The sequence below is a fragment of the Lethenteron reissneri genome, chromosome 53 (assembly GCF_015708825.2).
Source record: "Lethenteron reissneri isolate LAM-NWPU_2019-01 chromosome 53, ASM1570882v1, whole genome shotgun sequence".
NCBI lineage: Eukaryota > Metazoa > Chordata > Hyperoartia > Petromyzontiformes > Petromyzontidae > Lethenteron > Lethenteron reissneri.
Genome location: NC_083831.1, coordinates 6,201,734 through 6,218,053, shown reverse-complemented (window position 1 = coordinate 6,218,053; position 16,320 = coordinate 6,201,734). Strand labels below are relative to the sequence as shown.

Genomic DNA, 16,320 nt, shown 5'->3' with positions numbered 1-16,320 from the left:
GCCCCGGTTAATACTGCGAGCGTAATACATTCACAGACACGGCTACGCACCGTCCGCTTCACTCGCCGTGGACGTGAAAGACCCCTGCCGATGTCATTTTTTTATCCTCTAGATTGAAACTCATTTCTTTTAGAACTCCTTGTTGTGTTTAGTTTGTCCTTCCTTCCCCCCCCCCCCCCTGGACCTCCGATTAGCACGGTTGACTAGTGCAATGCGTAAGAAGTTCACCATACATATGTAGAGAAGTTCCCACGGACGAACTCTGAGACGGAGGTAAGTTATGGGCTTTCGCCAAGGGATTATTAAAGGTTAACAATAACACACACAAGGGTACACAGCTCCCAGGGGCTAGGGGTCCTACTCTGGGTCCTGGTCCAGAGATTCAGCACTGCCCATAGACTCAGCACTAAAGTCCATAAACTCAGCACTGCCCATGGACTCAACACTGCCCATAGACTCAACACTGCCCACAGACTCAACACTGCCCACAGACTCAACACTGCCCACAGACTCAACACTGCCCATGGACTCAACACTGCCCATGGACTCAACACTGCCCATAGACTCAACACTGCCCACAGACTCAACACTGCCCACAGACTCAACACTGCCCATGGACTCAGCACTGCCCATAGACTCAACACTGCCCATAAACTCAGCACTGCCCATAGACTCAACACTGCCCATACTCTCAACACTGCCCACAGACTCAACACTGCCCATAAACTCAGCACTGCCCACAGACTCAACGCTGCCCATAGACTCAACACTGCCCATAGACTTAGCACTGCCCATAGACTCAAAACTGCTCATAAACTCAACACTGCCCACAGACTCAACACTGCCCATAGACTTAGCACTGCCCATAGACTCAACACTGCCCATAGACTCAACACTGCCCATAGACTCAACACTGCACCATAGACTCAACACTGCCCATAGGCTCAACACTGCCCATAAACTCAGCACTGCCCATAGACTCAGCACTGCCCATAGACTCAAAACTGCTCATAAACTCAACACTGCCCACAGACTCAACACTGCCCATAGACTCAACACTGCACCATAGACTCAACACTGCCCATAGGCTCAACACTGCCCACAGACTCAACACTGCCCATAGACTTAGCACTGCCCATAGACTCAACACTGCCCATAAACTCAGCACTGCCCATAAACTCAGCACTGCCCATAGACTCAGCACTGCACTCCATAGACTTATCACAGACCAATGCAACGGCGCAATGCCCTATCCACCAATACGAAGGAGACATCACGGCGATGATGATCGGGCTGCTCCTGCCGCGGTTGTCTGAACTTGACCACCTCAATGTGACATCACTGCGGTCGTCGTTGGCTCCGCATCTACATCGGCAGCAGCCGTACGGCGACGTGGCGACGAAGCGGCAGAAGACGATGAATAATTGGATTGCCCAAATCCTCCCGGTGCATTGTTTCAAACCCCTCGCCAAGATCTCGAGGCTCAATAACCAGGGGGGGCGGGGGGAGAAGGGGGGGGGGTGCGATTGTTGGCACCGAAACGACTCCGCGAGGACTGCATCCAGCAGCAGCAGCAGACGCGGGCGGAATCGAGAGGCGGCGACGCGCCCCATGAATCGCTGCCGTTGCCACGGATATCTCCACGTCCTGCCGGTGGGGCAGAGGAAATCCTGCATCCCCTGCCCCCCCACCGTGTGAGGGCCTGGCTCGGTTTGGGGGGGGGGGTTAAACAATGCACCGGGGGTAGAAATCCCCGGCAGGTCTCTCGTTTTTATTTTCTTACAAAGCACAAAATACAAAGGTCCCCTCCACCCCCGTGTAGCCTTCACAGACTGTTGGGGCAAGTTGCTACTGGCGAGCGTCTACGAAGGCCGGCAAACGGCACGCTAGGCGGTGGCTGTGGCCAAACAAATCACGCACGGCCGCCTTTGTTTTCCCCAGTGGCTGAGTCGACCTAGGGGAGGCCCAGCACCGGTTCAGATAATCGTCACCGGTGTTGGTGGCCGTGAGCGGGAATCGCACTCAGGTCGCCAGATTCATAGCGCAGCGCTAACCGCGACAACAACTATAAGCGCCACTCGCCACGAAGTGACGTCACCACGGCGCTAGTGCCAGGCTAGGTGCACGTTGAGGCGACACCACCGTTCCCACACACACACGGACGGACGGACGGTTCCAAATCATTGGTGGATTCATGAATAAAGTTCCACTTGAAGCGGTTACCAACTCCTGACTTTCGGGCACCGGTTCTCAATTCTTTCGGATCAGAATCACCGAACGACGCTACTACCCCAGAGTCCCTGTCCTCGTTTGAACTGACTCGGTGAGTAACATCGCGAAAGTGCAAGCGTGGGTGTAATTTTGACAACAATTTCTATTATCAAGGTATTTTGATTTGTGTGAGTGTCTGTGATTGTGGAATGCTTGGATGTTGCCTGCCGGCTGAGTCGTTCTTGACAAACAGCGTCATACTTCAATGGGCTTTACTCGCCACGGTGGCTAGGAGATGTTAACTACCTCGCCTGGTGTACAGAGGGTCGGGATCGAACCCACGACCCCCGACTGACGCCTGCTGCTGTATATTTGGAGTGTGCGTCTCTCTATCTCATCATCATCACGGTGGCTAGGAGATGTTAACTACGTCGCCTGGTGTACAGGAGGTCATGGGTTCGATCCCGACCCTGACGCCTGCTGCTGTATATTTGGAGTGCGCGTCTCTCTATCTCATCATCATCATCACGGTGGCTATTAGATGTTAACTACTTCGCCTGGTGCACAGGAGGTCGTGGGTTCGATCCCGACCCTGACGCCTGCTGCTGTATATTTGGAGTTTGCGTGTCTCTCTCTCTACCCGTGGTCGCGTGGATTTTTATCTCCGGTTCCTCATGTTTTGTCCTTCAACATTTAGAATCAACATCACGCGTTTAGATGATTTGGCTGCTTCGATACATTCACACGTGATGATGATGATGTTATAAACGTGCGTTTAGGGAGTCTTTGGCTGCTATAAATGTCCACGTGATAAGCCACCACTTAGCTCAGCTATCATTTGTGATGGCAGGTCGCTTCTGAAAAAGAGCTACACGACTCAGTGGGCCTTAACTGGTTAAATAATATAGTTAGTTAAACGTATACACTTCTGATACGTATTTAGTGCTGCAGCTGCTGCGTTGGCCGCTGTGCACAACCACAACAACTCAAAATATTCATCAACAAGAAGAAACATAATAATTATTATCAACGTTTCGAGCAATGCCCCTTCATTTTACCTGCTACGAAGAAGGTGCATCGCCCGAATCGTCGCCTATCAGATGTTCCCCTTGCAAGGTCGCAGTGTCTTCGACGCGCAACGTGGCGAGTCGTTTTATTTTCTGTTTTTTTTTATTTTAAAGTCGCTGCTAGTTGCCCGCCCTTGTGCACCACTGCCACCGTAGCAGCAACCACCACCGACATACTCCACCACCGACATACTCCATCACCGACCCAATTCACAAACGGTTCTCGGCTTTAACCGGTTGTGGTTTCACGACCCTAATCGGGGGTGGTGTAGGTTGGTGTGCGTTGGGGGTGGGTGGTGAGAGAGGGGAGGAGAGGGGGGGGGCAGGGGAGGGGGGGGCAGGATAGGGGGGGGGCAGGATAGGGGGAGGGCTGGCCCTGCCCGAGAGGGGGGGGGGCGGTGACGCGTGTCGATCCGCGCGCCCTCCTCGACTGGCACTGCGAACGAGACGTTTCGCTGCGACCCGAGCACCGTTCGTGCCGCGAAGCTCCTCGCCCCGGGGGAACGAACGACCGCGAAAGTCGTCGGCAGCTTCGCTTCTTCACCTTGTCCGAGAGCGCGGCGCGGACCGCGCGGCGATTGGGAAATCTGTGGCCGAGCAGGTGAAGGTGCGAGAGAGAGGGGGAGAGATGGGGGGGGTAGAGAGAGAGAATTGGTGTCGTGTCGCTCTTCCTTCTACACCTTTGAAAGAGCGCAGACCACTGTGGGTTCACTGTAGGGTCCGTAGTGTGGGTTGTATGGCCACAGTCTCACTGCTGTGGCTTGTGTCTTAATGTAGCTCTATGGGTCTCTGTATCGCTATGTGTCTCTATGTATCTCTATGGGTCTCTGTGTATCTCTATGGGTCTCTGTGTTTCTCTGTGTATCTCTATGCATCTGTGTATCTATATGGGTCTCTATGTATCTCTATGTGTCTCCACTTGTCTCTATGGGTCTGTATATCTCTATGGGTCTCTATGTATCTCCATGTGTCTCAGGGTTTTCTGTGCGGTCCACAGATTGGGTTGCATTACCAGAATCGCACCACTGTGACTTGCATCTTACATGTATGAAGGAGATGCCGTGTAGCATCGAGCCAAATTGATGTTCATCGACACCAACAACAGCAACGGCCGCGATTCGCCACTAAGTGGCGGTGACGGCGCTTGTGCCAGGCTAGGTGCACTCCGAGGCCACGTGAAGGTGTCGAATGCTCGTTGACAGGAGGTCCACGGGACAGACCCAGCAGGTGCCATCGGTTGACTGAGACGAGTGGCCGATGCACCACCTGTAGTCCTGTACCCCCCAATGTGACAACTTGCTGCGTTTTATCCGCCCGGCGCTCCGCCCTCCGTTGTTGCCGGAGGGCGACTGCCTCCAATTGCCCAGTGGCAGCAGCAGCGTCCTTCACGAGCCTCCTCCTCTTCCACAGAGGCTAATCTCGACACGGCTGGGTTACCGGTCATCGTCAAAGTCCACTCAGCTCCACGTCCTCCCGTACCGCATCAGCTTCCATCTCTTCTCCAGCCCGTGCCGCGACACACGGCTGGGTTACCGGTCATCGTCAAAGTCCACTCAGCTCCACGTCCTCCCGTACCGCATCAGCTTCCATCTCTTCTCCAGCCCGTGCCGCGACCCGTAATTGACACCACCTCCACCACCACCTCGCCCCCCTCGACGCAGATGGACGTGCCGGCCTTCGCCCCCTTCCCGGCTCGTGTCGCGGGTCTCCCGCCCCTGCCTCGCAGCCTCAGCGCCCTGCTGCACTCGAGCCGCGAGAGCTGGCGGGACGCGGGTCGCCTCTACGCCGCACGCAGCCGACTGCACGCGGAGCTCCAGGCCACGGGGTCCGGCCACACCGACATGGCCGGCTCCTCTTCATCCTCCTACTCCTCGTCATCCGCCGCCTCCTCCGCCTGCTACTCGGCGCGTGTCGCCCGACCGCACGGTCTGGGTGCTGCGTTGGCGCTCCTCCGTCGGGAGATGGTGAGGACATTGTTGATTTTGAAGCGTTTTGTTACTGCAGGAATTAATACTTTTTGGTTCTTTCGTGGGTATAAAATAAAATAAATCACCACGCTTGTGTTGCGCCCGAAACGTCGTGATTTTTTTAATTTTATACCTACGTGACTTTACCGAAAGAACCAAAGAGTATGAGGATATTGTTGTTGAAAGTCGTGGGAATCCAGGTGGTTGGGGGGGGGGGGTACGTGAATGGAGAATGAATTATTTACCAAAAAAATAGTGAAAAAATAAGAAAAATATATAATTATTATTTAATACAGGGTGTTTCAAACATTTTAACACTTATTATGGGACTATCGTTTTTAATGGAAAAAGAACGGATCTTACTACACTGTAACACGATAACAAATGTAATGTTAATAGCTTTTAAAAGTCATTCTCCACTTATTCGCCATCATTGTGAACGCTACGCCTGGAATCTTCTCCAGGTGGTGTTGTTGCAAATTCTCAGAAGTGTTAAGAATATATTTTTAAGCACCCTGTAATCATTAATAATACTTTTATTTAATAATTATTATGGCACAATAAGAACGGCGTGATACCAAATGTGCTAAATAATTATTATAAAATAATATTAAATAAGCAATTGGTTTTGATTTAAAGCTTTCGTGACTGCAGGAATCCATAGTCCTTGGGTTCTTTCGGTAAAGTCAGGTGGGTAGAAAATAAAATAAATTAAAAACAAATCACGACGTTTCGATTGCAACACACGCAATCATCATCAGGTGGTTTTATCTCTAACTACGTGACTTTAGCGAAAGAACCAAGTAATAAGTAATTAGTTGCTTAAAAAAAATGTTGCTACATTTTTGTATGACGCCGTTCCTATGGCACAAGGCCAACAAAATGAGGCCTCGATTGGTACCGAGGTATCCCTCGGCTTTCGAAAGGCGACGACGACGATGATGATGTTGCCCTTCAGATACACATGCGGGACACGCAATTTCGTACATTGGAATGGCTCTTGCCATTAGTTTGATACTAACAAAAAAAATTGGGGGACGTGTGTTTGGACAGTGATTTTTAACTCCAATCCCTAAGCTAACGATATACAACTTCTCATTTTTTTTCACAAGACAAAAATCACAGTAATGTAGAGCGTATATATTATTGCGATTGCGTAATAACTGATTTTAAAAACGATATTACTTATTGTTAACTAATTTAAAATCAGTCATGCAATGTGAATGTTTTTAAACGACATTAAAACACATATCTTTATAGATTGGCTTTTAATTAGGATGCCCTGATTATGTGCCTATTATGCCTTTTGTGATACTTTTAGTTAATTATGTTACGTCTTTTTAACGTATTCATATTATTGTTATTTAAATTGTGTCAGTCGATTTTAATTTGCCTTGTAAATCACTTTGTATTGCATTTCATGCACGAATAGTGCTCTGTAAGTCAAGTTTTATTTCATTGGAACCTTTTCAGAGAACTCACCAAACGATCTGCATGCTAACACCAATATCAACACATTCCTGCGGAGGGAGCTGGTAGGAACGTTGGGTTGCTCGGTCAATGGCCAGGGTCAACGGCGGCGTGGTGTATTCCGCAAATATGCCCGACTGTGAGGGCGGGCACAAGCCGGCGTGAGAAGGTTAAACGTTGAGTTTTATAAGGGCACCACGGGGTGACCAGCCCCTCCCCACCCAGCCCCACCCCTCCCACCCAGCCCCTCCCCTCCCCACCCCACCCTCCCCACCCAGCCCCTCCCCACCCTCCCCACCCAGCCCCTCCCCACCCTCCCCACCCAGCCCCTCCCTACCCTCCCCTCTCAACCCAGCCCCACCCCATCCCATTTTTGGATGCACGACGGACGGACACAATAATCCCCTGTGGGCTGGTGGAACCAGGTGTTTCCTACCAGTATCATCGTAGCCACCACTGTGGCAGCTGACGCCGCTATTGCCGTCATTCACACCACCACCTGGACCACGTCACCACCAACATCATGTCGAGACAATGCTGTAACGTTCACCACGACCGCCAGCAACACCACGAACCTCGGCGCCACACCACCGACACCACACTATTGCCTCCATCAATGTTATTGATGCCACCACTGCCACCAACACCACCACCACCAACGTACCATAAACAAAGACAAAGATCCCCCGTATAGCCTTCACAGACGCTTGGGGCAAGTGCTGTTAACGAGAAGCACCTATGAAGGCTGGCACGGCACACGAAGTGGGTGGGTGGCCAACACCACGCCCGGCCGCCTTTGTCTCCCCAGTATCGAAGCTTACACACTACACCAGGTACTCATTTGAGGCTGAGTCGACCTCGGGAAGGCCCAAGACCGGTTCAGATAATCGTCACCGGTGGTGTTGGTGGCCGTGAGCGGGAATCGCACTCGGGTCACCGGGTTCGTAGCGCTAACCGCTGCACCACCGCTCACTACCATCACCACCACACCAGGAGGAACTCCCAGACACAGTCTGGAGTCGGTTCACATGAGGGGGGTGGGTGGGTGGGTGTGTGGGGGTGAAAGTTGGGTGGGGGGTGTGGGGGTTGGGAGTTTGGGGTGAAAGGTGGGTGGGGGGGTGGAGGTGGGGGTGGTGGGGGGGTTTGGGGTGAAAGGTGGGTGGGGGGGGTGGGGGGGTTTGGGGTGAAAGGTGGGTGGGGGGGGGGTGGGGGGGTTTGGGGTGAAAGGTGGGTGGGGGGTGGGGGGGTTTGGGGTGAAAGGTGGGTGGGGGTGTGGGGGTTGGGAGTTTGGGGTGAAAGGTGGGTGGGGGGGTGGAGGTGGGGGTGGTGGGGGGGTTTGGGGTGAAAGGTGGGTGGGGGGGGTGGGGGGGTTTGGGGTGAAAGGTGGGTGGGGGGGGTGGGGGGGTTTGGGGTGAAAGGTGGGTGGGGGGTGGGGGGGTTTGGGGTGAAAGGTGGGTGGGGGGTGTGGGGGTTGGGAGTTTGGGGTGAAAGGTGGGTGGGGGGGGGGGTGGAGGTGGGGGGGTTTGGGGTGAAAGGTGGGTGGGGGGGGTGGGGGGGTTTGGGGTGAAAGGTGGGTGGGGGGGTGGGGGTGGTGGGGGGTTGGGGGTGAAAGGTGGGTGGGGGGGTGGGGGTGGTGGGGGGTTGGGGTGAAAGGTGGGTGGGGGGGTGGGGGTGGTGGGGGGTTTGGGGTGAAAGGTGGGTGGGGGGGGTGGAAGTGGTGGGGGGGTTTGGGGTGAAAGGTGGGTGGGGGGGTGGGGGTGGTGGGGGGTTGGGGTGAAAGGTGGGTGGGGGGGTGGGGGTGGTGGGGGGGTTTGGGGTGAAAGGTGGGTGGGGGGGTGGGGGTGGTGGGGGGTTGGGGTGAAAGGTGGGTGGGGGGGTGGGGGTGGTGGGGGGGTTTGGGGTGAAAGGTGGGTGGGGGGGTGGAAGTGGTGGGGGGGTTTGGGGTGAAAGGTGGGTGGGGGGGTGGGGGTGGTGGGGGGTTGGGGTGAAAGGTGGGTGGGGGGGTGGGGGTGGTGGGGGGGTTTGGGGTGAAATGTGGGTGGGGGGGTGGGGGTGGTGGGGGGTTGGGGTGAAAGGTGGGTGGGGGGGTGGGGGTGGTGGGGGGGTTTGGGGTGAAAGGTGGGTGGGGGGGTGGGGGTGGTAGGGGGTTGGGGTGAAAGGTGGGTGGGGGGGTGGGGGTGGTGGGGGGGTTTGGGGTGAAAGGTGGGTGGGGGGGTGGGGGGTGGTGGGGGGGTTTGGGGTGAAAGGTGGGTGGGGGGGTGGGGGTGGTGGGGGGTTGGGGTGAAAGGTGGGTGGGGGGGTGGGGGTGGTGGGGGGGTTTGGGGTGAAAGGTGGGTGGGGGAGGGGTGGGTGCGACCTTCCTCTGAGTAATCCCAATTGGGGAACGTGCATTGTGATTTCTTAAATTTGGCAGATCTGGAGCATGACGGGCGCACATTCTTGATCGTGCTCAGGGTTGCCTGCCACCCGTCCTGCTTTTGTCACCGGAGCGACCTCGGGTCGAGGAAGCTAAACTAAACTATTTAAACTATTCTCTATTTTACCAGGTAAGGTCCACTGAGCTGTGTAGCTCTTCTTCCTCTTGGTTCTTTCGGTAAAGTCACGTAGAAGGGAAATAACAAAATAATAAAAATAAAACATAATAAAATACAATTCTCACGACGTTTCGGCCACAACGCAAGCAGCCGTCCTCAGGTGAAGACCAGGTCTGTCTACGTGACTTTACCGAAAGAACCAAGAAGAAGATGAATCCCTGCAGTCACGAAAGCTTTAAATCGGAATGTGTAGCTCTTGTTCAGAAGCGACCTGGCCATAATACATGATGGCCCAACGAAGTGGCTTATCCCATCACGTGGAAATGTATAGCAGCCAAGCACTCTAAACACGTGAGGTTGTTTCTAAATGTGGAGGGAAATACTGGAGGACCCGGAGAAAAATCCACGCGACCATGATGAGAGAGAGAGAGGCACAAACTCCAAATATGCAGGCGACAGGGTCGGGATCGAACTCACGATCTCATGCATACTGGGCCAGGTAGTTAACATCTGGACAGCCCGACTATTCTGTTCTTGCATATATGATGCCAATATGTTCAAGAGCTCAATGCCAAAGTCGAGATCTGCTGCTGGCCACGACGAAAGGGCTTCAGCCGACAGAGAGAGTCCGTGTGGTGCTGCTGTTCCCCCCTCCTCTTCCGTTGAATGAGCGCAGACCACAGAGGGTTTCGCCGTGCGGTCCGTAGTTGTGGTTTGCGTGGCCACAATCGCACTCCTGTGGATGTGGTGGTGTCTTTAATGTTCAATCCCTGAAGGGGATGTGCGCCTCGACCAGCTGATGATGTCCTGATGGTCACAGCGGCAGCGTCTTCGAGGATGAATGCCGAAGCCAGGAGGAGATGCGATGATGCTTGGGTCTCGAAAGGAGGAGGCGTTTGTTCCGTACGTCCGCGTTGTTCCACTCTGTTCGCCAAACGGCGTTCTTCCTGGTGATCTCCGGTGGCGAGATCCTAGGATGGTCGGTGACCGCGGCAGCAGCAGCAGCGCGATCCCAGAAGGGATGGGATCGGGACTTGAGTCGGCGGTGGTAAGGAGACGACACTGCTGAGGTCTTGGTTGATGGGCGGCCGGCGGTTGCCAGTGGGCACGACGCAGCCCGACTGATGTAGACTTCTCTCACCTCGCCCCCCCCGTGCTCCTCAAGGTGGGCCTGCGACAGATGGACCTGTGGCTGCTCTGCCAGCTGTGGACCCTGCAGGAGGCCCTGCTGGACGTGAGGCCTTGCTCAGGCCTGGGGCCCCGGTCCCCTCCGCTTGCTGCCGTGGACAACGGCGGCGGCGGCAGCGGTGGAGGCCTCCGAGCTCAAGGGGATGTGTTCAATCCCTGGATGGGGCCAAGTGGCGGAGAGGCAGAGGAGCGACAGAAAGGCACGAGCAGTGAGCCCCAGCAAGGGCGGTCGCTCTTCATCAGCATCTGAAGAGGTGACCCCCCCCCTTCACCTCTTCATCTCTTCAACAGCATCTGGCTAGGCTATATTATTATTATCTGAAGCAAGGGCAGTCGCTCTTCATCAACATCTGAAGAGATGACCCCCCCTCCACCTCTTCATCATCATCTGAAGAGATGACCCCCCCTCCACCTGTTTCACCAGCATCTGAAGAGATGACCCCCCCCCCCTCCACCTCTTCATCATCATCTGAAGAGATGACCTCCCATACTCCATGGGAGCCGTGACAAGTGTCGACCTTTGTAAGAGTTGACCTCATGCGAGGCAGCGTTACACAAGTCGGCGTTACACGGGTCGACCTCACCGGAGTCAACCTCTTACAATCCACCTCACGCTCGTCGACCTTACATGCAGAGTACAGGTGCGTCGACCTCAGTCAACCTGACCAAGAGCCGGCGTTACTCGGAATCATCAGCATCATCAGCATCATCCGTCCTAGCGATGGATCACTCTCGTGGGAGTCCACCTGCCGAGTCATCCATCGTCAACCGCTTTGCGGGCCCCATGAGATGATGGAGCTGCCCAGCTGTTTGGCCCACGGATCGTAGACTGCTGACCACCCCGTGTGTTAAATCTCTTCTGTGTGTGTGTGACGGATCTGTGTGTGTGTGTGACGGATCTGTGTGTTTGTGTGATGGATCTGTGTGTGTGTGTGTGACGGATCTGTGTGTGTGTGACGGTTCTGTGTGTTTGTGACAGACCTGTGTGTGTGTGATGGATCTGTGTGTGTGTGACATATCACTGTGTGTGTGACGGATCTTGTGTGTGTTTGTGATGGATCTGTGTGTGTGTGACGGATCTGTGTGTGTGTTTGTGACGGATCTGTGTGTGTGTGACGGCTCTGTGTGTGTGTGACGGCTCTGTGTTTTTGTGTGATGGATCTGTGTGTGTGTGTGATGGATATGTGTGTGTGTGTGACGAATATGTGTGTTTGTGTGATGGATCTGTGTGTGTGTGTGACGGATCTGTGTGTGTGACGGCTCTGTGTGTGTGTGACAGACATGTGTGTGTGTGTGTGACGAATCTGTGTGTGTGACGGATCTCGATCGGGTTCCCTGTGTACTCTCTGCTTGTAACGGTCGTTAATTTATCAATAAATGCCGCGTTTGTAAATGAAATGGTCGTCTTGTCAATGGGAATTGTGTTATTGATGTGCTTAACCACGTGGTAAACATTAATAGGGGAGCGAGCGGTGGCGCTGCGGTTAGCGCGACGCTCTAAGAACCCGGCCGTGGTGTCCATCAGCGGCCCACGTGGTGTACATCAGCGGCCCACGTGGTGTTTGGGGGGGGGGGGGAGAGGCGTTCATCCAGCAGTGGATTGTATGCACTGTATGTGGAACCTCTTTCGCGCCGTACGTAGCCAACCATGGCTAATTTGAGGTGTGCGGGATGTACAACAAAGCAGCTCGAAAGGAATGAGTTTTCAATCTCGATAATCACTTCAAAGTGCACAGCTCCAGTGACTTCCCAGCCACTAAATTTTGATTTAAAGCTTTTGTGACTGCAGGGATTCATCTTCTTGGTTCTTTCGGTAAAGTCACGTAGAAGGGAAGTAATAAAATAATAAAAATAAAACATAATAAAATTATTCTCACGACGTTTCGGCCACAACGCAAGCAGCCGTCCTCAGGTGAAAACCAGGTCCGTCGAGGCGACAGAGTCTGAATGAAACAGCACACGAGCTTGGAGCATATATATAAGCTGGGCGCCTTGACAAAGGAATTTGCATATCAAGAGGAATTTAGCATATTTATGGGAAATGCAGGAATGTGATTAGTACTGCATATGCATGTGCATTATGCAGGATTAACAGCATCAAAGGGAGCTGCAGCTGCTGCTGCTGCAGCTGCTGCTGCTGCAGTTGCTGCTGCAGTTGCTGCTGCTGCTGCAGTTGCTGCTGCTGCTGCAGCCACTGTTAACATTCGTGACAAGTGATGTCAAGTGTCGCGGTTAGCGCGCTGCGCTACGAATCTGGCCACCCAAGTTCGATTCCCGCTCAAGACTTTATGGTGGATCTTTGCCTTGTATGTATGTTGAACTTCTTTCGCACAGTACGTAGCCAACCGTGGCTGAGCAGAGGTGTGGGAGAGGAACGGCAAACTAAGCACAACAAAGCAGCTCTAAAGAAATGAGTTTTCAATCTGAATGATGATTTAAAAGTGCACGGCTCCCAATGGAACTAGCAGATCGAGTGACCTGGACGTTTCTAGCAGGATATGATCGGGATGATCTTTCCGAAGTATCAAGTATTTTCCGGAGTAGGCACAATCTACCTACATCGAAAGCATCTTCTGAAATGGGAAAAATAGATGGAGCCATCCCAAAATTAGCAAATACTTCCGGAATAAGAAGGGCATTTAGGAACAGGATTTATCTAACGGAATAGGATTGATCTTTCGGAATAGGATTGATCTAACGGAATAGGATCAGATCTAAATGTTTATTTATCCTGCAGGAGGAATCCGATGAGCTGTAAAGCACTTTTCACATGTCCACGTAGGGGCACCTTGCTAGCACTTTGCACTCAGACTTAAAACTTTTGTGACTGCAGGAATTAATATTCTTTGGTTGTTTAGGTAAAGTCGCGTAGATAAAAAAAATAAAAAGTGAAAAAATAAATTGTAAATAAAAATAAGAAATAATATATTTATTTCATTTATTCACTTGATTTTTATAAAAATTGTTCAATCTACGTGACTTTTTCCGAAAGAACCAACTACGACGTTGCACTCCCATCGAGCTTTGTGTGACTGTTGTAACGTTCTTACCCCGTGGACATCTGTGAACAAAAAGAGCTTCATAGCTCATCGGATTCCTCCTGCAGTGTAACCTCAGATTCTGATCGTCAGAACAGAAAGAGCATTCACGAATAGGGGAGATATCTTACGGAGTGAGAAAGTGAACTTCTGGAATATTCATTTGGGCTCGGTGGGGTGGGGGGGGGCTTGGTGAGGGGGCGGGGCTCGGTGGGATGGGGGGAATCGGTGAGGGGCGGGGCTCGGTGGGATGGGGGGGCTTGGGGAGGGGGCGGGGGGCGGTGGGGTGGGGGGGCTCGGTGAGGGGCGGGGCTCGGTGGGGTGGGGGGGCTCGGTGAGGGGCGGGGCTCGGTGGGGTGGGGGGGCTCGGTGAGGGGGCGGGGCTCGGTGGGATGGGGGGGCTCGGTGAGGGGGCGGGGCTCGGTGGATGGGGGGGCTCGGTGAGGGGCGGGGCTCGGTGGGATGGGGGGGCTTGGGGAGGGGGCGGGGCTCGGTGGGATGGGGGGGCTTGGGGAGGGGGCGGGGCTCGGTGAGGGGCGGGGCTCGGTGGGGTGGGGGGGCTCGGTGAGGGGCGGGGCTCGGTGGGATGGGGGGGCTCGGTGAGGGGCGGGGCTCGGTGGGATGGGGGGGCTCGGTGAGGGGCGGGGCTCGGTGAGGGGCGGGGCTCGGTGGAGTGGGGGGGCTCGGTGAGGGGCGGGGCTCGGTGGGATGGGGGGGCTCGGTGAGGGGGAGGGGCTCGGTGGGATGGGGGGGCTCGGTGAGGGGCGGGGCTCGGTGGGATGGGGGGGCTCGGTGAGGGGGAGGGGCTCGGTGGAGTGGGGGGGCTCGGTGAGGGGGAGGGGCTCGGTGGGGGGGCTCGGTGGGGGGCGGGGCTCGGTGGGGTGGGGGGGCTCGGTGAGGGGCGGGGCTCGGTGGGGTGGGGGGGCTCGGTGAGGGGGAGGGGCTCGGTGGGGTGGGGGGGCTTGGTGAGGGGCGGGGCTCGGTGGGATGGGGGGGCTCGGTGAGGGGCGGGGCTCGGTGGGGGTCGCGCGCTCGACTCAGTGGGCGCCGCCACTGCGCATGCGCGCCGCCATATCGTCACCGCCGCCTTCCCGCCATGTCGCGCTACGGCGGAGGTTCGTGAGGGCCGTCTTCTCGCGTCTGTTTTTGGTTTCATTTTTACGTTTGATTGTTGCTGTGTAATGACGACGAGGCGTCCCCCACACCTCGTCGAGCCACGGCGATGACCGAGAGGCGATACGCGCGCGGTCACCTCGTTATCGCCGCGTGTCGTACCACGCTAGCCGAGAACGATGGTGCTCGTTGGGGCTACGCGCCGCGGCCTAAGTTGGAGGTGGCCCTCAGAACACGATCGCGTCGGGGAAGTGTTAATTTATAATGTTCTACGATTAGTGTTGGGGTGGGTGGGTGGGGAGGACAAAACGCCGAGTTGTTAATTGTTGACGGCGTTGCTTTGGTCGAGGTATTTGTGAAGAGTCGAAATCGGTTCAGCACCTAGGGGCCTTTCGCGACCAATATCCATAATAGAGGTTGTTTTGGGGGGGTGTTAGATCGCGTAAATAAATGAATGTGTCGTTAAACACGCCACCACCCGACACAGTAAGGTTTGTTACGTAAACAGAACGTGCCAATTCGTTACTAGTACAACACACAGCGGTGTGTTCGTGAGCAAATCTACAACATTGACAATCGGAAGTCGACTACGCGTTAATTCTAGAATTGAAGCTTTCGTAAAGTCACGTAGGTAAAAATAAATAATAAACATAATTGAAATAATAGAATTAAAATAATAAATCACGACGTTTCGGAGGCTACACAAGTCTCCGCATCAGGTGGGACCGTCACAGCTAAATTTACTGTCTCAAGTGAGGCAAAATTCCAAGAGACAAGCTCTTAAATACAAGTTGAGGGGGTGAGGGCAGTGGATTCCGATTTGTGGTTTGAAAGGGCAATTATCGGAAGAATTCCGTGATTTGTGTGGAGTTTTTTGTTGTTAACGGGAAGCACACATGTGTTTGAAGTCAATCGGTCCCGTCTGCTTTTCCACGCTTATAATTGTGCTGCTAACCCTGACGCAATTATCTGACTCAATCAACTCCCGTGTAACAACTTAAAGAGAGTAGTGAGCTGCTACATCAACACCCACACGAAGACTTAATTGTGTTAACCAAAGAAACTCAACACATTGGTCAATAACACTGCCTTGAAAGAAACTAAATATTGCACGTGTGCCATGCAGAAGGGTCATTGCCCGAAGCGTCGCCGATTGTATATTTTTCCATTTAAGGTCACAGTTAATTCTAGATTTGAAGCTTTCGTGACTGCAAGGATTCATACTCTTAGATTCTTTCGGTAAAGTCACGTAGGTAAAAATAAATAATAAAATAATAATAATGGAAATAACTAAATTAAATCACGACGTTGCCTCCGAAACGATGATTTATAGTATTTATTTGTATTTATTTTATTCTTTTTTTACCTACGTGACTACCGAAAGAACCTAAGAGTAAGGTCACCGTGTTGTTTGCGAATGTGAGGGTGATATTTGTGCATCTGTAGCCAACGCAGCAGCAGCGGTATCACCAATTGTAATATTTCTCAGTATTGTACGTTTAATCAAGCGGTCTTAATTCTGCTTGAGATTAGCCATTCGTATCATTTGGCGTCAATGTCTCTTGATAATATTGGTTCAGTTACGATATGTACACGTTTTGTATAATGTGTATGATACTCTTTGGTTCTTTCGGTAAAGTCACGTAGGTATAAAATAAATCACGACGTTTAGGGCCGCAACACAAGCATCCATCATTTTATTTTCTACCTACGTGACTTTACCGAAAGAACC

General features: G+C 53.4%; 1 protein-coding gene across 2 annotated transcripts; it reads left to right on the top strand.

Moving 5' to 3' along the window:
• Window positions 1–3,729: 3,729 nt before the first annotated feature.
• Window positions 3,730–11,744, top strand: LOC133356346 (protein FAM89A-like). Of its 2 annotated transcripts, none has more exons than XM_061573821.1 (3): window positions 3,730–3,879; window positions 4,940–5,242; window positions 10,415–11,744. In XM_061573821.1, the coding sequence occupies exons 2-3, from the start codon at window positions 4,940–4,942 to the stop codon at window positions 10,685–10,687; spliced, it is 576 nt and encodes a 191-aa protein (XP_061429805.1). In that variant the 5' UTR covers window positions 3,730–3,879; the 3' UTR covers window positions 10,688–11,744. The 2 variants fall into 2 exon arrangements, with proteins under 2 accessions (XP_061429805.1, XP_061429806.1); XM_061573822.1 differs by having other exon boundaries at window positions 3,730–3,885.
• The last annotated feature ends 4,576 nt before the right edge of the window (window positions 11,745–16,320 follow it).